Genomic DNA, 27,975 nt, shown 5'->3' with positions numbered 1-27,975 from the left:
ATAATAAATAATATATACAAATAAGCACAAGTGCTGTGGGGAGGGGAAGGGGGAAGAGCAGAGGGAGGGAGTGGGGGAATGGGGAGGGGAGGAGGAGCAGAGGGAAAGGGAGGCTTCAGTCTGGGAAGGCCTCTTGGAGGAGGTTTCTCAGTAGGGCTTTGAAGAGGGGAAGAGAGTTAGTTTGGCGGATGTGAGGAGGGAGGGCATTGCAGGACAGCGGGAGGACGTGGGCCAGGGGTCGATGGCAGGACAGGAGTGAACGGGGGATGGTGAGGAGGTGAGCAGAAGAGGAGTGGAGTGTACGGGGTGGGCTGTAGAAGGAGATAAGGGAGGTGAGGTAGGAGGGGGCAAGGGGATGGAGAGCTTTTGAGGAGTTTTTGTTTGGTGCGAAGGTCGATAGGCAGCCACTGAAGGTTTTTGAGGAGGGGAGTGACAGGCCGAGAGCAAGCGTTTCTGTAGGAAGATGATCCGGGCCGCGGAGTGAAGAATAGACTGGAGTGAGGAGAGACAGGAGGATGGGAGATCAAAGAGGAGGCTGATGCAATAATCCAGTTGGGTTATGATGAGAGGTTATACCAGCAAGGGGGGCAGATCTTGGCGATATTGTGAAGGTGAGACCCGCAGGTTTTGATGACGGATTGGATGTGTCGGGTGAAAGAGCAAAGTCAAGGATGACACCAGGGTTGTGGGCCTGTGAGACGAGAAAGATGGAGTTACCTCATCTGTAAAAAAAAAAAAAAAAAAAAAGATTAAAAAATGTGAGCCTCATGTGGGACAGTCTGATTACCATGTATCTACCCGAGCGCTTAGAATAGTGCTCTGCACAGCTTGGCTCAGTGGAAAGAGCATGGACTTGGGAGTCAGAGGTCATGGGTTCGAATCCCAGCTCTGCCACTTGTCAGCTGTGTGACTGTGGGCAAGTCACTTAACTTCTCTGTGCCTCAGTTACCTCATCTGTAAAATGGGGATTTAGACTGTGAACCTCACGTGGGAAAACCTGAGTACCCTGTATCTCCCCCAGCATTTAGAACAGTGCTCTGCACATAGTAAGCGCTTAACAAATAACATAATAATAATAATTATTATTATTATTAGTGCCGTTCACAGTGAAGGGGAAGTCAGGGAGAGGACAGGGTTTGGGAGGGAAGATTAAGGAGCTCCGTCTTGGACTGGTTGAGTTTTAGGTGGCAGGCAGACATCCAGGTGGAGATGTCCTGAAGGCAGGAGGCGATACAAGCCTGGAGGGAGGGGGAGAGAACAGGGGAGGAGATGTAGATTTAGGTGTCATCTGCGTAGAGATGATAGTTGAAGCCGAAGGAGCGAATGAGTTCACCCAGAGAGTGAGTATAGATGGCGAACAGAAGGGGGCCAAGAACTGACCGTTGAGGAACCCCTACAGTTAGTGGATGAGAGGGAAAGGAGGAGCCTGCGAAGGAGACCAAGAATGAATGACCAGAGAGATAAGAGGAGAACCGGGAGAGAACGGAGTCCATGAATCCAAGGTGAGATAAGGTGTGGAGGAGAAGGGGATGGTCGACAGTGTCAAAAGCAGCTGAGAGATCGAGGAGGATTAGGATAGAGTAGGAGCCATTGGAGTTGGCAAGAAGGAGGTCATGGGTGACCTTTGAGAGGGCAGTTTCGGTGGAGCAGGGGTGGGGGGGTGGCCAGATCGGAGGAGGTCCAGAAGAGAGTTGGAGTTGAGGAATTCAAGACAGCGAGTGTACATGACTCATTCTAGGAGTTTGGAAAGGAGGGGTAGGAGGGAGATAGGGCGATAACTGAAAGGGGAAATGGGGTCAAGGATGGGGGAGACATGGCATGTTTGAAGGCAGAGGGAAGAAGCTGTTGGAGAATGAGTGGTTAAAGATGGAAGTTAAGGAGGGGAGGAGGGAAGGGGTGATATATCACTTTGTATGAGGTGAGTGGGAATGGTGTCCGAAGCACAGGTGGAGGGGGTGGCCCTTGCGAGGAGGGAGGAGATCTCCTCTGAGGAAGGTACTGGGGAGAAGGAAAAGAGAAGGGGCTTGAAGGGACATTAGAAATATAATTTTTATACTAAAAAAAAAATCTCCAATATGGCTTATCAGAAGAGGCTTCACAAGTTTGGGAAAGCCCTACTCTCAAATCTAAGATCGAACTTTGACCACGGTGGAGTTCAATTTAGACTGTGTCCTACCTAATCAGGCCAGAGTCCAACGTTTACCCAGGGGCAGCTCCTCATCGGTCAGATATAGAACAAACTCCTCTCCGACTTGGCCAGTAGAGTGAGCTGAGGTTCAGCATTTCTGTTGGGAAATCTTAGTCAATCCACCATCTCCCCTCAGGACCGAAATAAAGGAAATGATTTAAAAGTGAAACAAGATGGGTGAAATGAGGAAGATAGGAAAGGAATTAAACGCTGGAGCATGTTCCCAAAGGATACTGGGGACTGTCCTTCACTGGAGCAGAGGATTTCTCCCTGAATAACAATAATAATAGTGGTATTTTTTAAGTGCTTACTATGTGCCCAACACTATTCTAAGCAGTGGCGTAAGTACAAGTTATCTGAAGGCAGGAGGATAGATGAGGTGACCTCAACCACCTGGAAATGTGAGTTTCAGGGGGCCTCTGTGCTTTTGCCTGATGGCGTAATTGAGCTGGGGGAACCATCTGTGACTAAAGCTTCCGTATCGGGTGGTTGCTGAAATTGGTGTTGTCGACTGATGATGTCATTATCATGAGGAGTAGAATAAAATAGAGTTTTCTCCAGCAGTGCTGAGCCCAGGGAACTGAGTTTTCTATGATATTCTTGGGCCTCGACCTGGGTGAACGAAACAGGCAAGGTTTGAATGACTGAGCTCATATGTAGATATAATAGTCTAAGTCAGCTAAGAAAAGATCCTCTTTGGAGGGAAAAGGGAAGTGCATCTGCCCAAGAAATGCACACACAGCTCTGTGCTCTTGCCTTCTCCTTTCCCCTAAACACTTTATCAGGACAGCTGGCTCTCCCAGAATGAGACTGTGCCCGGGCAGGGCGTTTGGCTAATGAAGCCACGGAAGTTGAGAGATCCCGGTCAAGGACCCGCGCGTAGAGCTGCAGTTACGTGGGGGACTGGCTGCTTTGGGGAAGGATTTTGAGGGGTGACCTTTGCTGCTCTCCTCCCTCCCCTCATCTCCTAGGTCCAAAATGCCCCAGCCATAGGTTGAGGGATTATTGAGTTACCTCAGAGCAGAGGGCAGAATGAGGATCAGTGGTGAAAATCAGTCAGTCGGTGGTATTTGTTGAGTGCTTACTGTGTGCAGAGCACTGTATTAAGTGCTTGGGAGAGTACAGTACAACAGAGTTGGTAGACTCATTTCCTGCCCCCAGAGAGCTTACAGTCTAGAGGCAGTGAAACCAAAGATGTCTGAGGATGTCAGAGATTCTAAACCCCTCACCCATGAATCCCCACCCCCAGGTTTCTTTAAATGTATTTTATTCACAAAGCTGGAACTCACCCATCCTGCTGCCACACACTGTGCTTTATTAATGACGAGGAGCTTCCCTGCCCCAAGCGCCATGGCTCTTGAGTGGGTCGGGCTACATTTCCAGCTTCTGGCCCCAGGTGCACTCTGGAATACATCATCGCACCAAGTGACTGTGCTTACTTCCTGATTTGGAAGCAGTTTCTCAGCGCGATCGCGCTGTTGGCATTATGCCACCCAGTGTGGAGTTGCCGGGGACAACACGGCAGTTATTCCATTTCAGAGTGAAAAGGGCACAGGACTTCCTTTCACCTTCCTTTCTCTTCTCTTAAGTTCTCTCCGTCTCCTGCTCGTGCCACACAACATCAGAACTTGAAGCAGCAGCAGGCCTAGTGAACAGAGCACGGGTCTGGGAATCAGAAGGACTGGTCTCATTCAACCCACATATTTAATCGGTCATTAAGTCCCATCGGTCCGACCTTCACAACATCGCTAAAATCCGCTCTTTCCTCTCCATCAGAACTGACACCACATTAATCCGAACACTTATCCTGTCTCTCCTTGATTACTGCGTCACCCTCCTTGCTGACCTTCCTGCCTCCTATCTCTCCACACTCCAGTCCATACTTGACTCTGCTGCTCAGATCATTTTTCTACAGAAACGTTCAATCCATGCTTCCCCACTCCTCAAGAACCTCCGGTGGTTGCCCATCCATCTCCACATCAAACAGAAACACCTTACCATCAACTTTAAAGCACTCAATCACCTTGCCGCCTCCTACGTCACCCTGCAGCTCTTCTACTACAACCCAGCCCGCACACTTCACTCCAACTTTCTCACTGCACTTCCATCCCGTCTAGCTCGCCACCTGTCTCTTGCCCACATCCTGCCTCTGGCCCGGAATGCCGTCCCTCTTCATATCCAACAGACAATTACCCGTCCCCCCCTATTCCCTAGAAGCCTTATTGGAGGCACATAATAATAATAATAATAATGCTGGTATTTGTTAAGCGCTCACTATGTGTCGAGCACTGATCTAAGCGCTGGGGTAGATACAGGGTAATTGTCCCACATGGGGCTTACAGTCTTAATCCCCATTTTACAGATGAGGTAACTGAGGCACTGAGAAGTGAAGTGACTTGCCCAAAGTCACACAGCTGACAGGTGGCGGAGCCGGGATTCAAACCCATGACCCTGACTCCTAAATCCGTGCTCTTGTCACTGAGCCAGGCACATCTCCTCCAAGAGGTCTTTTCCTTTTCTTCCACTCCCTTCTGTGCCTCCCTAACTTGCTCCCTGTATTCATGGGTCATGGGTTTGAATCCCGGCTCTGCCACTTGTCAGCTGTGTGACTGTGGGCAAGTCACTTAACTTCTCTGTGCCTCAGTTACCTCATCTGTAAAATGGGGATTAAGACTGTGAGCCCCACATGGGTCAACCTGATTCCCCTGTGTCTACTCCAGTGCTTAGAACAGTGCTCTGCACAGAGTAAGCGCTTAACAAATACCAACATCTCTGCCACTTGTCAGCTGTGTGACTGTGGGCAAGTCACCTCACTTCTCTGTAAAATGGGGATGAAGACTGTGAGCCCCAGGTGGGACAACCTGATTACCCTGTATTTACCCCAGCGCTTAGAACAGTGCTCTGCACATAGTAAGCGCTTAACAAATACCAACATTATTATTATTCATCACCTCCTCCAGCCCCACAGCTCTTACGTACATATCTGTCATCTATTTATTCATATCAGTTGTCTGTCTCCCCCTCTAGAATGGAAGCTCGTTGTGGGCAGGGAATGTGTCTGTTTTATTTTTGTGTTGTACTCACCCAGGAGCTTAGTGCAGTGTTCTCCACACAGTTAGCGCTAAATAAATATGATTGATTGGTTTGCTGGGTGACCTTGGGCAAGTCATTTAACTTCTCTATGCCTCAGTTACCCCATCTGTAAAATGGGAGTAAGACGGTGAGCCCTGTGTGCGACGAGACCATGTCTAAACCTTATTGGTTTGTATGTACCTCCACGCTTAGTACAGTGCCTGGCACATGAGAAACGCTTAACAGATACCATTAAAAAAAATAAATCTTGGTTTGGTGGGTGGCACAAATGCTACTTATAGTGAGAGGATACCCAACACAGAGATTCCACAGTAGGGAGATAGAGGTGCCACTGTTAACTTTCATTTGTTCGTTCATTCAGTCGTATTTATTGAGCACTTACTGTGTGCAAAGCACTGTACTAAGCGCTTGGGAGAGTACAGTATAACAGACAGACACATTCCCTGCCCACACAAGCTCACAGTGAAGAGGGACTTTTGCTCTGTCCTGGTTGGAGCTAGGGCCACGGGGAGGTGGAAGGCAGGGAGAGAAGGGAAGAAGCTTGACACTGATAGATTTTTTTTCACCGGCATAGCTTCCTTCCCGTGACACAACCAGTTGTCTATACTGTCACCTCCCAGTCCTTGGTGGATTGGGTACAGCTTGAGGGATAGTAATAATAATAATAATAATGGTACTTGTTAAGTGCCAGGCCCTGTACTAAGCGGGATCCTCGGTGATGGTCTGTTTGTGCTAGGCTTCGATTGTGGGCACCCGACTTCTCGTAACTCATTTTCATTTGAATACTCGCAGGGGTGCCGAGAGCACCGCTCTCTACCGGAGGCCCTCCAACTTCTGGAACCCAAGCGCCAGGAGGCCAGCCTGTCTACGGCCAGTTTGGACAGGGAGACGTGCAGAATGGACCTGCCTCCCCCACAGTCCAGATGCAGAGGTATGTCGGTCAGTTTGAGGGGGTTCTTCCCCACCCCCGCCCCAGTCTACCTCAAGCTCTTTGTAGCTGTCTTGAATCCCCTTTCCAGAACCTTTCTTGGGCTATCGAAGCAGTCATACTCACTGAAAGAAATGTTGTGGGCCTCCGTTGACACTTTCTTCTTCAGTGCCCTCCAGAGTTACTGTCAGATGACTGGCCCTATATCTGAGGCTCCAAGTGAATGTCGGAGGGAAGAGTTCCTTGAGTGTGATGTATGACATCAAGGGGAGCTAGCCTGAGGGAAGGTAGACACACACCTTCCCTGCTGCCTTCTCCACTCCTCCCCTACCCGTATCAGGATGGGTTTTTTTTGTTTGTTTCTTGTGTTGCTTGTTATGTGCTTACTATGTTTCAGGCACACTATTAAGAACTGGGGTACCTACAGGATCAAATTGGGCACAGTCCCTGTCCCACATGGGCTCACAGTTTGAGGGAGGAGGATTTAATCCCCATTTGATAAAGTAACTGAGGTGCAGAGAAATTGAGTGACTTGCCTAAGGTCACGCAGAAGATAAGTGACAGAGCCGGGATTGACTTCCATGTCCACACTCTTTCCACTAGGCCACACTGCTCCCCGCATGTCCCTTTGGACTGTAGATTGGACAGAGAAACTCAGGGCAGGGTATATTGGTTGCATTTTTGTCATCAAGCTGCATCACTGAATGTGACTGTCTCAATTTTCTCCTTTTGGCAAAATGGAATTCAAGGAAACCTTTATGCCAAGATTCTTCTAAGCTTGATAAACTTCCACTTCTGCAGCTTCGTCTAAAAGGGACTCCCAACTCCCCAGCAGTAGATACAGTATGTGGGGGGAGGTGAAGGTGTCTCTTCTTCTTCTTGTATTTGTTAGGCGCTTACTCTGTGCAAGCACAGAACTAAGCATTGGGGGAAGTACTTGGGCCTTCCTTTCAGTGGGCTCTCATCTCTTCTCTGGGGCTTCGACATGGTCTCTCGAGTATTGCCGGTGCCCGAACCGATGGGTTATAGCTTGGTGTGCCCCTGAGCCAAGATCCTCTTTCACTTCTTCTTTGCTTTAATAATAATAATAATGTTAGTATTTGTTAAGCGCTTACTATGTGCCGAGCACTGTTCTAAGCGCTGGGGTAGACATAGGGGAATCAGGTTGTCCCACGTGGGGCTCACAGTCTTAATCCCCATTTTACAGATGAGGGAACTGAGGCACAGAGAAGTTAAGTGACTCGCCCACAGTCACACAGCCGACAAGTGGCAGAGCTGGGATTCGAACTCATGAGCCCTGACTCCAAAGCCCATGCTCTTTCCACTGAGCCACGCTGCTTCTCCATCATATTCTCTGTTGGAAAGCCATTTCCCTGCATCTGGGGAGCTTAGGCAAGGGCTGTTGAGTTTAGGGCAGCCTTGTTTTTCTTGGGATAAATAGGAGTCAGCAATGGAAGCCTGATCCTGGGATATATAAATAGGAGTTGCGCACGTAGTGGTTACGAGATCATCCTTTCACTTACTCAGCAAGTCTCAGCCCTTTAGGGGACTGTGCCCCTTTGGGTTCCCACACCTGAACGAGGAGAAGATCTCTAGGCTCGTAGAAGAGCAAGAGAAGTCATTCGAGTTTTGGTCACTGGAATCTAGAAATGGAGCCTGGAGAAGGAATGGCTAGGAGAGACCAATTGTCATGTCTTAGCAAAATCATTGCATAAGTATAAATGAGAGGCCATCCTCTATTCCCATTGAGCAGATGAAATCTCCCAACTTTATCACAGCAGTCTTCTTGCTGACCTTCCTGCCTCCAGCCTCTCTCCCCTCCAGTCCATACTTTACTCAGCTGCCCAGACCGTGGTGCACGTAAAAGACCACCAGTGGTTGCTCATTCAAATTAATCGAACAGTGATACTTACTGAATGCTTACTGTATGCTTAGCACTGTATTAAGCGCTTGGGAGAGGACAGTACAGGAGAGTTGGTAGTCACATTTCCCACCCTCGAAGAATTTAACAGTCTAGTGGGAGAGGGAGACGTTAAATTATGACAAGGAGAAACGGCAGAGTGTAAGGGTATTTGGGGCTGGGATGGGTGGAGAACGAATCAGAGACCTTAAAGGATACAGACCAAAGTGCATAGGGGACCTATCAAGCAGAAACTCCTCACCCTCTGCCTCCCTCCGGTTAAAATATAAACTCCTCATATGCGGGGAATGCATCACTTGTTATTTTTTACTTCCCAAGCATCTTGTACAGTGCGGTGCACCACATGGGCTCTTAGAAATGCTTCCTCCACAACTATTTATATTTTAAGGTGTTCAAATCGTCCTTCTCCCCGCTACTTATAATAACTATGGTGTATTTGTTAAGCATTTAGGATGTGCCAGACGCTATTTTAAATGGTACAAGATAATCACTGGCACATGTAGGGCTCCCACTTTCCACCTCTCAAGCCAACCCTTTCAACTGTGCCTCCGTTTCACCTCTCTCGCTGCCAACCCCTTGCTCACACTCTCCCTTCTGTCTCCAATCAATTAATTATGCTTATCCGGCACCTACTGAGTGCAGAGCACTGTACTAAGTTCTCGGGAGAGTAAATACAATCGAATTGGGAAGCATAATCCCTGCCCACAAGGAGCTTACAGTCTAGAGAGGGAATTCTAGGATGCCCTCCCCTTGCAATCCGTCAGGCCATCCTCACCTCACCTTCCAGGCCCTTCAGAAAGAAATTCATTCAGTCGTTATTTATTGAGTGCTTACTGTGTGCAGAGCATTGTCTCCAGCAGGTCTTCCCTGATTAATTTCTCTTTCTCCAACCCAATTTCCCCCTACTGCCAGTGTAGTCTAGTTGGTAGAGCACAGGCCTGGGAGTAGAAGGACCTGGATTCTAATCCTGACTTTGCAACTTGTCCGCTGTGTGACCTTGGGCAAGTCACTTCATTTCTCTGGGCCTCAGTTGCCTCATCTGTAAAGTGGGAATTAAGGCTGTTAACCCCATGCGGAACAGGAACTGTGTCTAACCTGATTAGCTTCTATCTACCCCAGTGCTTTGTACACAGTGCCTGGCATATACTAAGTGCTTAACAAATGCCTTTAAAAAAAAAAAAGTATTTGGATCCTCTCCTGCTACTCCCACTTTCCCCCTCCCCCACTACTTCCAGCACTTAGTGCCTATCCTTGTAGTCTTGCTTCCCGTGTAATTTATTTTAGTGTCTGTCTCTCACCACTTGATTGGCAGCATGGCGTAGCGGATAGAACACGAGCCTGGGAGTCAGAAGGCCATAGATTCTAATCCCGGCTTGGCCACTTGTCTCCTGTGTGGCCTTGGGCAAGTCACTTCACTTCTCTGCCTCAGTTCTCTCATCTGTAAAAATGGGGATTAAGACTGTGAGCCCCTTGTGGGACCGGAACTATGTCCAGTCTGATTTGCTAGTATCCACCCCCAGCACTTAGTATGGTGCCTGGCACATAGAAAGCACTTAACAAATACCACGATTATCATTATTATTGTTATTAGATCCTTGAGAGCAGGGATCATGTTTAGTAACTGTTTGGACTCTATCATATGCTTACTTTGCACAGACTAAGTGCTTGTTGTACTATTGATTCACAGGAGGAGGGCCAAAACTGAGGGAATTGGAATGGGTTTGAATCTCCCTCGGAGATTTTCAGGAAAAGGATAGTTTATCTGTTTGGTTTCCTTCTTGGAAGTAGGAAAAGGACTAAATGTCTGGAAGTTTGGGACTCCCTGCTTATTGTCATTCTTTGGAAAATGCTTACTCAAAGTGTTTATTGAACTGGGCTGATAGGATATTGTGATGGGTAGGTAATGGCCTGCTTTCCCTGTCCCAGAAGACCTGTGTTCTAATCCTGGCTCTCCCGTTTGTCTTCTGGGTGACATTGGGCAAGTCACTTTACTTGTGTGTGCCTCAGCTTCCTCATCTGTAAAATGAGGATTCAGAACCTGTTAGTTCAATCAGTCAGTGGTATTTATTGAACACTTACTTTGTGCATTCATTCATTCATTGTCGTATTTATTGAGTACTTACTACATGCAAAGCTCTGCATTAAATGCTTGGGAGAGTACAGTATAACAAAATTAGCAGACTCGTTCCCTGCCTGTAATGAGCTTAAATTTTATATGGGGAGACAGACATTAATGTGAATAATTTATAATATATAATTTAAAGATATGTACAGAAGTGCTGCGGAGTTGGGAGTGGGGAGCCCCCTGTTCACCCTCCTACTTAGACTGTGAGCCCCATGTGGAAGAGGGACTGCGTCCAACCTGATTAACTTGTACCTCCCGCAGCACTTGGGCAGTGTTTGACAAATCCCATAATAATTACTGTCTGTCTCTGAGACATAACTAGCTCTTCCCTTCCCCGCTATTTCCTCACCTCCCTCTCCAATCATGGCTGAGAAGCCAGCCTTCTTCCTTTAGGTCATGTAGTCCGTGTCCTGTTCTTCCTCTTCTTGTCTGAATAAGGTACTGGACTTGTTCCGATGCAGAATAAAAAAAAAATATCTACATCAGTTGCCCTCTAATGAAGGAGGCAAGATATACCTGAGGAGGGTATTACTGAGAGGTGCCACACCGTGGCAAATATATGCAGATATGGTATAGAAGAGAGGACACGGAATATGTTTCGATCCGTTTCCTGACCTCTCGTGGGTTCCTTGGTGATGTCTGTGCTCCAGCGTGGCTCAGTGGAAAGAGCATGGGCTTTGGAGTCAGAGGTCATGAGTTCAAATCCCGGCTCGGCCATTTGTCAGCTGTGTGACTTTGGGCAAGTCACTTAACTTCTCGGTGTCTCAGTTACCTCATCTGTAAAATGGGGATTAAGACTGTGAGCCCCACATGGGACAACCTAATTCCCTTGTGTCCACCCCAGCGCTTAGAACAGTGCTCGGCACATAGTAAGCGCTTAACAAATACCAACATTATTATTTTCTCCCACTCCAGGCCTCCCACGTCCCAGTCATTCATGCCAGGTCCGGGGAACACCCCCATGGCATTCCAGCCCTACGGGCCTCCCCCAACCAGCACCCAGCTGACCAGTCAGATGGCAGGAATGCAGATCAGCAATGTGACAGCCCCTGCCCTTCCTCAACCAGGACTGGCCTATGGTGAGTGTCACCGGTTAGTCTTGTGAAGCTGTCCCTTGGCTGTCCCAGTCTCTCGGGGAAGGCCGGGAGGTCTCGTTCATGTGATCCAGTGAGCCCGTGGGTAGGGGAATGGTCAGGGCCACCCCTCTGCTCCCCCTGAGCGGAAGGGGAGGAAGCGGAGGCCGGCCGAGGAGGCCGTGTTTCATCTTTGCGAGGCCATCGAGTGTCTTTTTTGCTCTTTAGGACCCTCAACGACTCTGCCTGCAACCTCAGGAAGTTTCCCAGCGTCGGGCCCCGGTTTGTACACCTCCTACCCCCCGAGCCAGGCTTCTCTTCCTAGCCTGACCCACGGATTGCCTCCCGCTGGCCTGGCTCAGGGGCATCTCGGGCCACAGCCTGCCCAGCGACTTGCTGCTCCACAGGCCTCCGGCTTCAACCAACCGACCCCGGGAGCCTCAAGACCATCAGCAATGCAGGGGCCGCCCTTGCCCGGACAGACCTATGGGGGCCCGTCAGCGAGCCACCCCAACCACGTGTCCTCCCCTCCCCCCCAAGCTCCACCTCCTGGTCCTCCAACGACTGGCCTTCAAGGACCTCCTCCTTCTCTTCCGCCTCTGCATGCTTCCCAACCAGGGTATCCACTACAGCAGAACGGTAGGCCCTTTCCTATAATCTTACTGCTCGGGGCAGAGCCTATAACAAGCCAGGTCCTGACATAAATCGTCTAGTCCTGAGAGCCTGGGCTGGGGGCGGGGGCTGCTGGGGGAGTGCAGCTTTATGCAGAGTGGTTGGAAAAGGCCAGGTTCATAGTAAGTGCGCCTTCCAAGAATTCACTTGGCTAACCTGGGCCCCCATCCTTTGGGGACTCTTAAGTGCGGAGGGGCCGGTCAGAGTCCCGCATTGGCCGAAAATGTCTGCCCCACCTGGGACCCGTCCTGTGATCAGCCTGATTAGAGCCCCAGATAGGGGCATCTGAGCCAGAAGGAAGCCCGGGCTGAATTGGGGGTAGCTAGTGCTTCATTTCTGAGGGATGGGAGAGGTGCCGCTACTGCTGGGCTTGACTGTAGCCACCGTCAGTCGCTGGGATTTGTAGTCCCAGCTGCCTAAGGGACAATCCTGTACGTGCAAAAACACGTCGTATGCTTATAAATGTTCCCCGAAAGAGAGGCCCAAGCTAATTCCAGTTCAGCTTGGACCCTTTTTCAATACCCCTGAGTGGCCCCATCCATTCCTGTTCGTGTCTCACTGCTGAGTTATCACTGGAAGTGAGTTTGCTCTCCAGCCGGCTGGCCAAATGTGCTCCTTGGTTGGTGACGGGAAGTCCGCCGGTCCTCAGTGACCCATCAGTAGGGGAGTCCAGTATTGCTCTGGTGAGCAGTGGTCTGAGCAGTCAGTTTGTCACTGAGCCCTGAGGGCCTTTGGCGAGAGAGCTGTGGGATGACATTATTATCCTTGTATCTTTGTCTTTCAGGCTCCTTTGGACAGACCCGAGGTCCACAGCCCAATTATGCGGGAGCTTATCCTGGAAGCACCAATTATGGAAGTCAGCCAGGGCCACCCCAGCCTCCTCCCCCAAAACGCCTGGACCCTGATTCCATCCCCAGCCCTGTAAGTGTTGTGTATCCATATATGTGAATTTACGTCTCAATCCCTTCTGAAGGGATACGTAAGAGTTGAGGACGGGTGTGGGGAGGGGAATGCCCATCCTGTCGATCTCTCTGTTGTCTCCGTTATCCCGTTGACTGGTCCTCGGGTCATTTTCTTAACGCCCTGGTGCCGGCGAGCTCGGCGGTGAGAGTGGATGATAACAGTCTCTGGACTCTGGGCTGTGATGTGGTTGGGCTCTCCTGGGTTCTCTCACTGGTTCGGGACCGGGTGGAGAATCTCCCTCTGACACGGCTGAGGGATCCGGGAGGCGTTCTGAGCTCCTGTAAGAATGAGGCCATGTGGAATCCCTGTGAATCCATCCTTGGACACCCCTAACCACAAAGAGCCTCTGTTGACACCTTGCAGAGGGAGGGAGTAAAAATCCTGACTTTGGAGACAGAGTCAGCTCTGTAATGGAGGGAACTGCTATGCAGCAAGTTCCCGGGTGTGCCGCCGAATCGCCTTAGGAAAATGAACCTCTGCCTCCACTGGGCTGAGATGGGCTGGTGCTAAGAGTCTGACGGGCAGAAAAGCACTTGGCTGGCACTTCAGAGGCTGAATTAGTTGCTGTTGCCATCTTCCCTGCCTCTCATCTGGCTGGACAGAGCCCTTCCCTCAGCAGTGGGGCATTGGTGTTGCTTTTGTGGCAAGAGAACTCAGGTCCCTGGGCCCATGCGGTGTGTTGGAGGTTGGGGAGGGGAGATGTGAGGGAAGCAGCTTGGTCACCAGTGGGCCCAGACTTTCATTTTTGTGGTCATGCTCATGGGTCGATATTGTTGCTACCACGAATGAATGAAACGAGGGTGATCGCTGTGCCCTTTCCCTTCCTTTCTCTTTTCCTTTCTCTTTGAGCAGAGAATATCATGAGATGAATTTTCCTCTCCCCCTCTGGAATTATTTTTAAGAAGAAGAATTCCTTAAATTTATATATCCCTTTTTTGTTTTTTTAAACAATTTTTACTTATGTGGTCTTCACATCACCCCTGTGAGGTTGAGACAGATAGATTGTTGTCTCCAGGTTTCAGGGGAGGCAGGTGAGACCTAGAGTTACTTGTCGAGAATCACACAGCAGGCAAGAGACAGCGCTGGGGAAAGAACACGGGTTCTCTGACTCCTAAACCCCTTGCGTTTTCCACTAGAGTTCCTTGACTTCTCACCGAGGTCACTCACTTTTTGGGATGTGCCTGGGCGTTCGGGGTACGGAATCCCTGGGTGACCTCAAGCCCACTCCAGAGTGACCCAAATCCTGAGGTCCCCCAGACCAAGGATAGCCTGGAGCTGCTGTAGATTGGAGCCATTTCCCTTCTCCGCTCCCCCTAAGCCCTCTCCTGCTTTATCATCCTTCCGTGGGCATAGAGTCTTCCTGTTGGTGAATATTGAATGCCCACTTTTGTGTGCTTCTTTCAGCTACTTAGGAGATTTGAGGCTGGCTAGAATACAGGTGGTCTCTTGTTCATTGTCTCAGATGCCAGCTGTGGGATGATGAGGGTATAGAGAGTTGACCCTCCTGAGGGTGCCTTGCTAGTAAAATAGGGTGCTGCCTACTTGGATTGTGTGCCCCAGGTTGGGCAAGGACTCTGTCCGACCTGATTATCCTGTGTCTGCCCCAGCGCTTGCTACAGTGTTCGGCACATAGTAGGTTGCTTAACAAATACCGCCGTTATTAGTAGGCAACTTTCTGTACTTCGTCTTCGACCCTTCCATATCTTCAGACAGAACCCGGGAAACCGTGGAGCAGGGGAGGGTACCATCCAGGGCGTATTCAGGACTCTGGAGCCGTGGGCATCCACGAGGCTTGAACTTGATGCGTGAATTTTGCTCTAGATGTGTGTGTGTTCTAACTCAGTCTGTGCAGTTCGGACAAGAGAGGAGTAACATCTGCGGCTTGTTTTACTTTTCTCTCTCTCTCTCTGTTTCTCTGTGTCTCTTTTGTTTCTCTCCCTGTGGCACAATACTGCCTTTTATTTAAAAATTTTAAAAAGCAACTCAATGAGCTGCCACCTCAGCAGAAAACCAGGCACAGAATAGATCCTGATGCAATTCCTAGCCCAGTAAGTGCGGGGGTGGGGAGGGCGAAGGGGATGAGTCTGTGTGTGTGTGTACGCGAAGCGCATGTCTGTCATCCTGTGTTGGTTCTCCCTTGCATGCCTGTGTCTTAAGTTCCACTTCATCATCCCTTGTCTCCCTGCTTCTCCCCGACCACCAGCTGCAGTAGCAAGAGTGATGCCCACGTCCCAGGGAGCTGATAACTAAAGCACATCCCGCCCTGTGACGTGAGGCCTAGTAGAGCCTCCCTGGCCCAGCATCCTTAGGAGAGGCCTCTTCTGGCCTCCCCTTCCCCTGCTTTCCCCTCCCTGAGCCGAGCCAACCGTGGAGGAAGCCTGACCCCAAAAAATGAAGTTTTCTTCGGCGTTCACAATTCGCAGCAGTTGAGTTGGACAGGCACCCAAGGTGTCTGCATTCAGAAGGTGCAGCTTTGCCAGACAAACGCATTCAGCCTTTCCAACCCTCCTCGAGGCTCCAACAGTGAATTGTACACTCCAAGCGCTTAGTACAGTGCTCTGTACATAGTAAGCGCTCAATAAATACTATTGAATGAATGAATGAACAGTGTTGGGCCTGGCCAGGAGCTACAGAATCTCTGAGTCCAGGACGCAGGCTTTAGGGTCATTTGAATCAAATTCTCATAAGCTCACAGCCCATGCTTCTCGAGGACAGGGATCATGTCCATTCTACCAAACTCCCCCAAGCACTCGGATTAGTGCCCTGCACGCAGTAAGCACTCGATGGACCGATGGTTTGGATCCCTGGGCCTCCAGGCCCGTGTTAAATCTGTACAGTGTCCTGTTCTGATTGAGTTGGTCTCAGGTACTCTCCCCAGACCTTGACTGAGGGTGGTGCAGCGGGGACCGACGTAAGGCAAGGAAGTGCAGCTGCCATTCCAAACCTCCGATATTCCAAGAGACTGATTTTCTCTTCTTTTTTTGCAAAGAAGCCAAACTTTCTCTTCCCAGGGGACAACTGGAAGTTCACTGCCATGTCGTCCCCGCTCATCCTGGCTTCAAAACTTACTGGGTGAAATGGGTCCTTGACCTCGAGTGCAGTTTTGGTCCTCAAGTCAGAAAGCCATCTCTCGTTCCACCAGTCACTGATCCTCAAAAAAGATGGGGGAGATGAGTTGGGAATGACCGCCGCCCCGTTCCACTGCGGGGCTGCTGAGGAGGTCACCCGCCGCTTTTCTCTATGGCCTCCAATTTCTGCCTGAAGAGGAATTTCTGCATCCTCACCCTCCTGGGCCCCATGTGGTCTTGGAGGCGGGGGGGCGGGAGTTGAAGGTGTGAGAGGTCGGGGAGGCCTGAATTGTGGTCGACTTAAGCAGAGAGGGGATGATAAGGGTGCAGCTTCTCCCCGTGCTCACAGCAGAGGCCAGTGTCTGCTCTTTCTCTGTCCCCCACCCCAGTGTCATTTTAGTCCACTCCCTACCCTCTCCTTATCACCTCCCACACCCTTCTTTGATTGTGTAGAGTTGCTCACAGGTAGACTCGGCTCGGGTCTCATTGACAGCCACCTGTTACTTGATTCTGTTTGAGAATGCACCTGGGAAAGGGAGAGGAGCCTCAGAGGAAAGAGATTGGGGGGCGGGAGGGTAATTGATACATGGGGGAGGGAGCAGGAGCTGTGGGAGTGGGGAGGAAAGCACACCGGGCATGCTGGCTGATTGGAGGGTAAGTGGTCTGTGCTGCAGGCTCTTGGAGCCGGGGCTGGGAATGCTTTAGAATCCACACCAGCTGGGAGGGCCATGGGGTGGGCTGGAGGTTCACGGCCCAGCCGGCCAAGCTATCCCCCTCCACCACCTAAGTACCATCTCCTGAGCCAGATGTCTCGGCCCTTGCACTGGTTAGGAGGATTGTCTGGCACCTCCGGGGCTTAGGCACAAGGAGCTCCTACAGATGGGGGGACGGGAGGGCGGGTCAAGGCAGCCCACACTGGGAAACGCAAAATGGTGACCCGTGTGGGACTCCAGATCGCCCCGGCATCCTGAGCTCGGTTGTGTGAAGGGGTGGTGTGACTCTCATCTGTCCCTTCTGGTTGTGCTGCCATTCTACCCTTCCTGTCCTCAGCCTCCTTGGGTAGATGCTTGCTACTTTGCCACACCACTTTCCCTCCCCCCACTCCTTTTTTCTCCTCCTTTACATCTGCTCACACCTACTCCCTATCTCCAGCCCCTTCTCACGACTCACTCTCCTTCTTTTCTCCAGATTCAGGTCATCGAAGATGACAGAAACAACAGGGGTTCGGAGCCGTTTGTCACCGGAGCACGAGGCCAAGTCCCACCCCTCGTCACCACCAACTTCCTGGTCAAAGATCAAGGTGAATGGAGTTCTGCCACTGGGCGCTCAGGGGCCGAGGCTTTGGCTGGAGCCCCATCCGCATCGGGAGCAGTGCTGTGATCCCACCCTGGAAGTCAGATCCGTGTTCCCCAGATTTCTGAGGAAGAAATGGTGGAGGAGGGGGAGACACGAGGAAGGCCAGTTGGTTGAAGGGCCATTCCCAGCCAGCCTGGCACCCGACCCGTTGAGCCGAAGTGTGCCTCTGAAGCTGATGGTTATTCCCCTGAGCACTGCTTCAGCCCTGAGTTTCCTCTTTTCCGAAACCACATGTAGATGGGTAACTAGAGTCGCAGCCTCCGACTTGACTGTAGTGTCTTTCTCCCCTTCCCTATTCTTCCTCGTCTTCCTCCCTCGCCAACTCAGGAAATGCAAGTCCTCGCTACATCCGGTGCACGTCTTACAACATCCCCTGCACGTCCGACATGGCCAAGCAGTCGCAGGTGCCTCTGGCCGCTGTCATCAAACCCCTAGCCACACTGCCTGCAGAAGAGGTAAGTGCAGGAAGCCTGGTCGCCGACAGCGAGGCTTGTGGCCGGATGGCGTGGGGCCTTTAGGATTGGCCATTAGTGGGTTTGGTTGTGGCCCTGATCACGACCGGCCTCTGTGGTTCACAATCCTCATGGGGACGAGCAAGGACGTTCAATCCATTGGATCTATTGAGCGCCAATTGGCCCTGAGCCAATTCAGTCTGAGAAGCTGTCCCAATTTCTGCAGGGAGCCCCAAATGGAAGGAAATAGAATGAGATGAACAGCCTTTATTATTAATATAATTATTATATTAATAATAATGTGTTAAATGCTTACTATGTGCCAAGCACTGTTCTAAGCACTGGGGTAGATCCAAGGTAATCAGGTTGTCCCACATGGGGCTCGCAGTCGTAATCCCCATTTTACAGATGAGGGAACCGAGGCACGGAGAAGTTAAGTGACCTGTCCACTTAACCATTCATTCCGTCCCCTCAACTTTCCCTCGGAGCTGGCGCAGGGCCCCAGAAGGGCCTGCTCAGTCCCATAGTAGCCCCTCCAGGGGACCAGGTCAGTTGGAAGGTACCAAGCCTGGATGGCCCCAGGAAGACCATATTGGACCCGGTCTTAGGGTCAGTCTTATCGCAGGACTCAGCCGTCTGGAACTGAACCCACTTGCTGGATTGAGAGGCAGGAAAGCAGCTCTTCGTCTTGCTCCATTTTGGGGTCTCTGCACAGGCCACTCCCTGTTCAACCCCCCCGCAGCCGTTCACAGCCACTCTCTCCTTCCTGTGCTGCTTCATCTGGGCACTGAAATCATAGAAGGACTCTTGCCTCAAGTGGCCACGGGGAATGAGAAACAGGGTGGAAGTCAAGTCCCAGGCCCTCTCTCTCTCTGCCTTACCTTTCCCCTGGGGGCGTCTTGGGAAGTGAATTCTGGGAAGGCGTTCCACACTCCGTCTCACATAGTCGATTGACTCTTGGGCCGGCATCTAGGTTCTATGTTCTCTTTACTAAAAATGCAAGCTTGTCAGACAGACGGAAATTAGCAGCCTGGAGGCCTCTAGCGGCTTCAGCGCTGTAGGCTGGGCCCCTCACCTGTTCCCACACGTCAGCCGCAGGAGTGATGGGTGGCCGGGGACGGAGGGTCACGGGGTGAAACCTATCCTGGAATTCAGTGAATCCCAGCCCTGCTCCCAAGGCGGCTCCAACTGGTTCCGTCTGGCGATCCCCAGGGTTCGGCTTTCGCCGTGGGTCCCGGAGGGGTTCTTGTTCGCCAGAGGTGCCCGTCTTCTCTCCCCAGGCTCCTCCTTATCTGGTGGACCATGGAGAGTCGGGTCCTGTGCGCTGTAATCGCTGTAAGGCCTACATGTGCCCGTTCATGCAGTTCATCGAGGGAGGGCGCCGCTTCCAGTGCTGCTTCTGCAGCTGCGTCAGCGAGGGTCAGTGCGACGGTGGGAAGGGAGGAGGAGGGGAGGGGTTCTCCTCCATCGTTCCCACAGCTATTGCTGCAGTTGGCTCGGCGAGGCTCACAGTGTGGTGGGATGGGACGGCGAGGCGTAGCGGTGGGAGAGAGGTAAGCGGGAGGTCTTTTTTGAGTGAGGGTAATAATAATAATACTTGTGGAATTTGGTAAGCGCCTGCTCTCTGCCAAGCACCGTACCAAGCCCCGAAGTAGTACGAGATAATCACATCCCGCTCGGGATTCAGATTCTGAGTAGGAGGGAGAACAGGTATAAAATCCCCATTGTGCAGATGAGGGAACTGAGGCACAGAGACGTTAAGCGGCTTGCCCAGGGTCACACAGCAGGTAAGTGGCAGAGACGGGGTGAGGACCCAGGTCCTCTGACTTCCAGGCCCAGGGTCTTTTCACTAGGCCAAGCTTCTTCCTGAGACGTAAGAACACAGAACAGCACGTGACAGGTCACAGGCTGTTCCTTGACCAGTCTCGCAAGGCCAGCGAGTGACCTGCTGGTCCCTCTCTCCATCCCAGTGCCTCCCCAGTACTTTCAGCATCTGGATCACACCGGCAAGCGCGTGGACTACTATGACCGACCCGAGCTCTCCCTGGGCTCCTATGAGTTCCTGGCAACAGTCGATTACTGCAAGGTGAAGTCATGGGTCACGACTTAGGGGTCGGAGCGGAGGGAGGGGGAGAGCGAACACTGCAGCGAGCCCAGCCCCCAACCCCCTTCCTTTACGCCATCCAGTTTCTTTCTTTCTTACTGTGCTTGGGCAGTGCGGGGAGGGTATGTGTCTGCCTGTCTGTCATTCACCTTAATCGTTCTCTTCCAAAAGCCCTCAACATGGCATTGCTTTGGAAACTGCACAGAGTGAATTAACACAGACAAAGACCCAACTGCTCAAGAGCTCTCAATCTAGACCTATCAAAACCCTTCTCGTCTCCCTGCGTTTCTCTTTTCTCTTTCCAGAACAACAAGTTTCCCAGTCCCCCTGCATTCATCTTTATGATCGATGTCTCCTATAATGCCATCAAAAGTGGCTTGGTCAGGCTTATCTGTGAAGAGCTCAAACTGCTACTTGATTTCTTACCCAGGTGAGCAGCAAGCCAGCTCCCAGACCCTCCTCCTAGCAGCCCACCCCTGCACCGCCCCTCCCCGCCCCACACATAGCTTCATCCTTCTCTTCCCCGGGCTCCTTCCTTTGGAATAATGGGTTGTGCAGGGCTCCTGATTTTAGGGTGGCAGAGTTCGACGTACCCTTCGCTATGGGGAGCGCAGAGATTACAGGGTATCGGAGGGGGTGGGAGCGTGCGGAGTCTCCGCCCAAAGGGTGACGGGTCGGTGGGTATTTCAGGGAAGGCGGGGTGGAGGAGTCGGCCGTCCGTGTGGGGTTTGTCACCTACAACAAGGTCCTGCACTTCTACAATGTGAAGAGTTCGTTGGCCCAGCCACAGATGATGGTGGTGTCCGACGTGGCCGACATGTTCGTGCCGCTGCTGGACGGCTTCCTCGTCAACATCAACGAGTCTAGGGCTGTCATCAACAGGTATGGGGGGGCTGGAGCCGCTGCCCAGAGAATCTGAAACTGGATTAAGGGGTAAAGTGCCGGGGCAAAAGCCACGTGGCTCTGGCGTAAACAAACGCGGAACGGGATTGTGGAACGGGTCCAAGACAGGACCCAGAAGGATGGGGCTTTGGAACCGGGTAGGGATAGTAGCTGGGGCATTGGCCTGTGCTGGCCCCCGTGTCGGATTGAATGGAGGCCGGGATGATTGCTGGGGGGGCGGGGGGAATGTTGGACAGAGAGAAACGAGTGGCCAGGCCTGGCATGTGAGTGGAGTAGCTCTTTGGCGGTGAAGGAACTGAGAGAGCAGGCAGTGGGAGGGCATGGGATTGTCACAGTGAGCGCTAAACTGTATCTGATTAAACCTGTGGGCCTGGCTGAGGAGCCTGAGGGTGGATTGACTTGGGCCGGGGGGTGTCAGTCAGCGGCCAGTGAGATGCCTCTTGTAAGAATTCTACCTTGGCACGGATGCAGACCGTCATTCTTGGCAACAGGTGGTACCAGTTGGATGTGACTGTGATCCCTTTCCTCGTGCATTTTCAGTTTGTTGGACCAGATACCAGAGATGTTTGCGGACACAAGGGAAACGGAGACAGTGTTTGCCCCAGTAATCCAGGCCGGAATGGAAGCCTTGAAGGTGGGTTCCAACTCCGGGGGAGCTCAGGGGAGAGCCCAGATCTGAGAGGAGACTGAGTACCTTGGGCCAGATCCTCGGGGATTTGAACGTCTTGGAAACTTTCCTCCACCTAGGTAGCCCGACAGTAAAGTGGGTAACAGAACTCGAAGGGCCTTGGTGCTGGTTTCTGAGCCGTCAAGCTTACGACCGGGGAGATAGAGAGCATGGGGAGCTGAAGGGGCTGGAGGAGTTCATTCCCCGACTTGGAGTGTGCTGTCCCCTTGCTTCCTTAGGCTGCCGAGTGTGCCGGGAAGCTGTTCCTTTTCCACACGTCTCTGCCCATCGCCGAGGCCCCGGGGAAGCTCAAGAACAGAGATGACAGGAAACTGATCAACACTGACAAAGAAAAGGTGCCCTCTGGGGAACAGAGCGGGTTGGGCCAGCTGGAGGCCGAGGACCTGGCTGGGAGCGGGAAGTCACGAGGGCCTGATGTGGTTTTTATGGAGTCGGAAAAGGGGCGCTCGGTGAGCTTCCCACCTCTAATCTCCGCTATCCATTCCCCTCCGCTTTCCCCGCTCCCAGACTCTCTTTCAACCTCAGACCAACATGTACCAGGGATTGGCCAAGGAGTGTGTGGCCCAGGGATGCTGTGTGGATCTCTTCCTCTTTCCCAACCAGTATGTGGATGTGGCTACTCTGGGCGTTGTCCCCTACCACACTGGTGGCTCCGTCTACAAATACGCTTGCTTCCAGGTACGGGGGCTTGCCCGCTCGGCTGTGCTGCCTGTTGGCCAGAGGGAGAAGGGTCGATGGGAGCAGGGGTTGTAGCCGAGTAGGAGCCCGAGCGAAGAAAGTAGAGACGTGTTGGGTAGGGGAGTGAGGGGTGGTTCCAAGCAGTCGCCCACAGCCCAGAGGAAGGGCGGGGCTACCTGGGGAAGGGTGGGAGAGTATGACGCTGGGGGAGGCCGGTGACATTTCGTCCAAGTGGGGGATGGGGGTGCCGTGACCCTCTCTTCGGTCTTTAGGTGGAGAACGACCAGGAGAGGTTCCTGAGTGACCTTCGTAGGGATGTGCAGAAGGACGTTGGCTTTGATGCCGTCATGAGGGTCCGGACTAGCACTGGTCAGTAGGGTTCCGGGGGAAGGGGAGTGGAAGGACGGGGAGGGCACCCCCTTGGCTGCCACCTTATCAGCGAGTCTGTGGTCCCAGGGATCCGGGCGACGGATTTCTTCGGGGCGTTCTACATGAGCAACACGACGGACGTCGAGCTGGCCGGGCTGGATGGCGATAAGACGATCACTGTGGAGTTCAAGCACGACGACAAGCTGAGCGAGGACAGCGGGGCACTCATCCAGGTGGGAAGATGAGGCCTCTCCTCCGAGCCGTCCGGCCATCCGGGTGGATGCGAGGGCTGTGGAACCCTGGGAGCCCCGGGTTAAAAAGAAAAGATGGGACTGAAGCGGTGATGTGGGACAGGTGGAGTGCCCCCCGTCCATGATGGTTGTTCTGGCCCTCTCTCCCTCTAGTGTGCTCTTCTGTACACCAGTTGTGGGGGCCAGCGACGCCTTCGCATCCACAACCTGTCTCTCAACTGTTGCACCCAGTTGGCTGACCTCTATCGCAACTGCGAGACTGACACACTCATCAATTATCTGGCCAAGCTCGGTGAGTGGGGACGAGGAAGCTGGCGGAACCCCGGGCGGGGCTGGCTGACCCGGGTCTCTGCTGGGAGATCCAGGAGCCACATGCTCACAGGGAGACTGGGCTGAGCCCAGTTGCTTTTGCCTCCCCGTCAGCTACCAGCGTGGCTTAGTGGAAGAGCACAGGTCTGGAAGTCAGAGGGACCTGGGTTCTAAGCCTGACTCTGCCGGTGGCCTGCTGTGACCTTGGGCAAGTCGCTTCACTTCTCCGGGCCTCAGTTTCCTCATCTGTAATATGGGGATTCAGTGCCTGTTGTCCCTTCTAATTAGACTTAGGAGCCCCAGTGGGACAGGGACTACGACCTAAATGATTAACTAGTATCTGCCCCGGTGCGTAGAATAGCGCATGATGCCTGTTGAGCGCTTAACAAATTCGATAATAACGACTAACCATATTGAGGCCTTACTGTGGGCAGAGCACTATGCTAGACACTTGAGTCACATATGGAAGTGCGAGACAAGATTCTGTGTCCTTGTGGAACTCATAGACTAAGTAGGGGAGGCAAGAGGACATAAATTGGTAAAACAGTAGTGTTAAGAGGATGAGAACGATAGAACCAGAGTGAATAAAACCCGAGCCATAGGGTTTGGGGGCCAGTCCTCCCTCGGGAGGAGAGCACCCCTTCTCCTTAGATCCGGTGTAAGCAGTGAACCTGTGCTATGAATGTCTTCCCCCCAGCGTACCGGGGGGTGCTTTCTAGCCCTGTGAAAACTGTGCGGGACTCCCTCATCAGTCAGTGTGCCCAGATCTTGGCCTGCTATCGCAAAAACTGTGCCAGCCCTTCCTCTGCTGGACAGGTAAGAGGCATGGGGTTGGCGGGTGGGGGGGTGGTCAGAGTCCAGAGAGGGGCTCAGGACTACCCCTCCAGGGAGCTTCTCCTTTCACCCTTATCCCGGCAAGATGTTTCCCATCTCGTGGGCTCTGGGGGCATGGAATGGAGTAAGGGGAGTTATAGTAATAATAATGATGGTATTTGTTAAGCGCTTACTCTGTGCCAAGTACCGTTCTAAGCGCTGGTAGATATCCCAGCCTTGGCCCTACTTCAGCTTCCCACAGAGTTCTCCCTTTCCTGGGACTCATCCACTTAATCTCCACCCCCAGACACCTTTCTCCCTCCAGATTCTCTCTCGGAAGCTGATCCCTGTCCTTGCCCCTTTCTCTCCTCCCTGTTTATCTTCAGCTCATCCTCCCCGAGTGCATGAAACTGCTCCCCGTGTACCTGAACTGTGTCCTGAAGAGTGACGTCCTGCAGCCTGGGGCTGAGCTCACCACCGATGACCGGGCCTACGTCCGGCAACTGGTCACTTCGATGGACGTGGCCGAGACCAACGTCTTCTTCTACCCTCGGCTCCTACCACTGGTGAGACGAGAGAGAAGTCAGGTCGCTCCTCTGGGGAGCCGCGGCGGGCTCAGACCTGGGGCGGAGCAGATCGGAGGGCGGGGATTCACTGTCCAGGCCGGAGGAGATTGGCCGGGGACTAGGTTTTGGCATTCTTGGTTCACTGGCCTGAGGGGAAGGAAGACATGTCACTCGGTGGCCCGGCAACCCGACTGCCCCCCTGAGCTCTCTTCCTTCCCCTCAGATGAAGATATCCTTGGAGAACGAAGCCGAGCCCCCTGCCATCCGAGCATCCGAAGAACGTTTGTGCAAGGGAGATGTGTATCTTCTGGAGAATGGGCTCAACCTTTTCATCTGGGTGGGGGCCAACGTGCAGCAGAATGTGGTCCAGAGCCTCTTCAGCGTCCCCTCCTTTGGCCAGATCAGCAGCGGCCTGGTGAGGAGGGCCAGGAGGGCGGATTTAGGGTTGGGGAGTGGAAGGGGAAGCCCCCGGCCCTGGCACGGAGGTGAGGTTGGAGCTAGAGGAACCCAAGATGAGGCATGGAAGATCTGAGGGCTCATTTATCTACCCAGCCCAGGAGCAGGGGGGAGAGAGGGAGAGAGGATGAGAGTGAGAAGGACGATGAATCACACAATCGAGCCTCCCACTGTGTATGAGGGGAGCAGGGAGAGAAAAGGGAAGGGAGTGACCTGTGGGACTCCAAAGCTGGCCTCCACATTTCACCATTTGAGTGTGACTGGTGTTCTGGGGAGTGGAGGCTGTCCCCCGTTGAAGCTTGCATTCCTCTGCCCAGTGCCCAAGCTGTTTTTGACCTCCGGCCTGATGGCGTCATTTCACGTAGTCTACCGCTTGCAGTATACCGCCTCACCCTCTGGGTGACCGAGACTTAATGTTGCATTTTTTCGAAGGGCCGGTGGGAGGGGCGGGAAGGAGGACACAGGACAACGTCGTCGTCGTCTCGTGCTGTGGAGTCGTGTCCGACCCACGGCGACGCCCCAGACGCATCTCTCCCAGAACGCCCCACTTCCATCCGCAGTCGTTGCGGTAGCGTATCCGTAGAGTGTATCCAGGACGGTAGAAAAGGGAATTAACCCGTGGCCGGTCTTCTGTCGCAGAGCTCGCTCCCAGTCCTGGAGAACCCCTTCTCCAAGAGGGTGCGCGCCCTCGTCGACGGCTTCCGAGCCCAGAGGTCCCGCCACATGAAGGTATGGAGTTCCTAGAGGCGGGGGCGGCGGGGGCAGGGGGGCGTACACTCAGCGTGGAACTCATAGCCCGCTGAGGCACCTGCCCGAGGGCTCGGCGAGGGCAGAGGAGGGGCCCGGCGGATTGGCGGCGGGTTTGAATGGCTCCCTGGGTTTGGTCCTTCCCTCGTGGTTCCAGCCCTTTCTCCGCTGTCTCCTCAGCTCATCGTGGTTAAGCAGGAGGACAAGCTGGAGATGCTGTTCAAGCACTTGCTGGTGGAAGACAAGAGCCTGAGCGGGGGCGCCTCGTACGTGGACTTTCTCTGTCACATGCACAAGGAGATCCGGCAGCTGCTGAGCTAGAGGAGTTTGCTTGGTGCTGAACTCCGAAGCAGACTACCCAGCACCACTGGCCATGGCTTCCTCCCCATATCCTCTTTTCTTCCCTCCTTTCTTCCCTCTCTCCCTCCCTCTCTCTCCCTCTCTCGAGACAGCAGAGAAACCTGGATAATTCCCTAACTCGTATCACATCACTTAAGCAGACTCCACTGGGCAGAGTGAAGGGGAAGTGGCCCTCTGTCCGGGCCTAGGTCTGACCAGTCTGCGTAGGGTTCTGCTGCTGCTGGCCGGAGCCGGCCCCCCCCCCTCACCCGCTCACTAACCCCATCCTAACGAATGTAGTTTCTCTCATCTGACCCCGTGTGACTCAGTGGTGGGGGTCACCGCAGCTCTCAGAGCCCGGTAGTGCTGTGTGTGTCTGCAAGGGCTGGCCCGCAGGCGAGAGGGACTCAGGTGAGAGTACGAGAGTGGTGGTGATGGTGGGAGTGGGGGGGGCCGGGAATGGCGGGGGGAGGGGCAGGCAGCGCCCTCAGGCAGGAGCTGGATCGGCTCGAGATCATCGATAAATTTCTTCCTATATTAGGGACAAGGATGCAGTGAGCACAGGAACGTAGTGTATCCCGGGTTGCATGGAGGATGGATAGCACCTCTCCCCCGCCCCCCCCGTGAGCGTGGGCCTCAGCGGGCACACTAAAATTAAAGGTCGGCATTTGGGGTGGGAAGTGGTGAAGGACCACATCGAAGACAAAGTTAAAGGGGGCATGTGTCCGTCGTGGAGGGGAGGAGCCTAGAGCGGCACCCCTCAACTCTCCGCCCCCGGTGACATGACGGCAAGTTCCTAGCACTGGATAGTTTTCTTAGTGAGTCTGCTCATCAACTTGCAATACCTCAAGACAGCTGCCCCGCAACCCTCCCTCTACCCTCTTCTTCTCCCCACCCCTCCCAAGAGAAAAAATGGACCTGGCAGGGGAAAAAGTATATCCTTTCTTGCTGGGGGAGGGAATCTATTCCAGCATTTTAAAGGCTCCGGCCAGGGGCTAGCTGGAGGCCCGGCACTGACCGTTATGACAGTTAACAGTTTTCCTTTTAATCGCACTCTGGGGGAGAGAGGGGAAGAGGGGGCCCGGGGCTTAGGCTGGTGGTGGGGCGGGGCGGGGGGCCGGTTATGGGATCCAGATCCCCACCTTGGGCAGCAGTGGCGGGGAAGGGAGCAGTGTATGCTGGCCTGGGGCCCAGCCCCTCCCGGCCTCCCTCTCTCCTCCTACCCCCTCGTTCCCCTTCTCCCCGCCCCTCCCCCAGGCCCCCAGAGTGCCACTGTCCAACCTGGAGCCAGCCAGGGTGGGAAGACCAGAGTGAGTGGACCTATCATTTCTCTTCACTGGTTTATTTTTTCAATGCATCTTTTAATTTGTAAAGAAAGAAATAAAATGAATAAATTAAGAGTATTTTATGGCCTTTTTAATTCCCTATCGCTCTTTCTTCTGGGGGCGGGGCCCGCAGGAAGCCTCTTCCTCTGCACAAGCTGCAGCGTGCACGCTGTTGGTGGAAATCTAGATATCAGGCCGACCCCATCCACTTCAAGTTTATCCTTGCTTGCTTTAACTCCGCCTTCTCTGCCTGGCAAAATTTTGAGGTCTGTCATCTCTCAAAATCCACCTCCTCCACATCCCCTCCCTTCGCACCTTATCAAAGCACCCGCCCCCTCCCCTCTTCCTTTCGACTGCCATCTTCAGCAGTTCACTCTGCAGTGGCTTCTTACCCACTGCGTTCAAACCTGACCCTGTCTCCCCTAAAAAAAAAACCCTCCCTTAACCCCAAAGCTCCCTCCAGTTATCGCCCCATCTCCCTCTTGCCATTCCGGCCATTAGAGAATCAGCGTGGCTCAGTGGAAAGAGCCCGGCCTTGCCTCTGCCACTTGTCAGCTGTGTGACTGTGGGCAAGTCACTTAACTTCTC

General features: G+C 52.9%; 1 protein-coding gene across 4 annotated transcripts in view; it reads left to right on the top strand.

The window, feature by feature from the left end:
* The window catches only part of SEC24C (SEC24 homolog C, COPII coat complex component), a 38,291-nt gene extending 10,809 nt beyond the window's left edge, over positions 1-27,482 (top strand). For 3 of the 4 annotated variants that reach the window (XM_029060312.2, XM_029060314.2, XM_029060313.2), the window contains exons 3-24: positions 6,074-6,212; positions 11,171-11,334; positions 11,557-11,967; positions 12,785-12,921; positions 14,943-15,011; positions 17,220-17,331; positions 17,715-17,842; positions 19,120-19,258; positions 19,810-19,925; positions 20,249-20,373; positions 20,634-20,825; positions 21,387-21,480; positions 21,753-21,869; positions 22,042-22,212; positions 22,485-22,581; positions 22,669-22,814; positions 22,986-23,124; positions 23,839-23,957; positions 24,341-24,520; positions 24,744-24,935; positions 25,616-25,705; positions 25,904-27,482. In XM_029060312.2, the coding sequence (XP_028916145.1) occupies positions 6,074-6,212; positions 11,171-11,334; positions 11,557-11,967; positions 12,785-12,921; positions 14,943-15,011; positions 17,220-17,331; positions 17,715-17,842; positions 19,120-19,258; positions 19,810-19,925; positions 20,249-20,373; positions 20,634-20,825; positions 21,387-21,480; positions 21,753-21,869; positions 22,042-22,212; positions 22,485-22,581; positions 22,669-22,814; positions 22,986-23,124; positions 23,839-23,957; positions 24,341-24,520; positions 24,744-24,935; positions 25,616-25,705; positions 25,904-26,044 (3,218 nt within the window). In that variant the 3' untranslated portion in view covers positions 26,045-27,482. The remainder of the gene's footprint in view (positions 1-6,073; positions 6,213-11,170; positions 11,335-11,556; positions 11,968-12,784; positions 12,922-14,942; positions 15,012-17,219; positions 17,332-17,714; positions 17,843-19,119; positions 19,259-19,809; positions 19,926-20,248; positions 20,374-20,633; positions 20,826-21,386; positions 21,481-21,752; positions 21,870-22,041; positions 22,213-22,484; positions 22,582-22,668; positions 22,815-22,985; positions 23,125-23,838; positions 23,958-24,340; positions 24,521-24,743; positions 24,936-25,615; positions 25,706-25,903) is intronic. The other variant, XM_029060315.2, reaches the window with a different exon arrangement.
* The last annotated feature ends 493 nt before the right edge of the window (positions 27,483-27,975 follow it).

This window comes from Ornithorhynchus anatinus, chromosome 3 (genome assembly GCF_004115215.2).
Source record: "Ornithorhynchus anatinus isolate Pmale09 chromosome 3, mOrnAna1.pri.v4, whole genome shotgun sequence".
NCBI classification, from domain to species: Eukaryota; Metazoa; Chordata; class Mammalia; order Monotremata; family Ornithorhynchidae; genus Ornithorhynchus; species Ornithorhynchus anatinus.
This window is presented reverse-complemented; position numbering and strand designations above follow the sequence as displayed.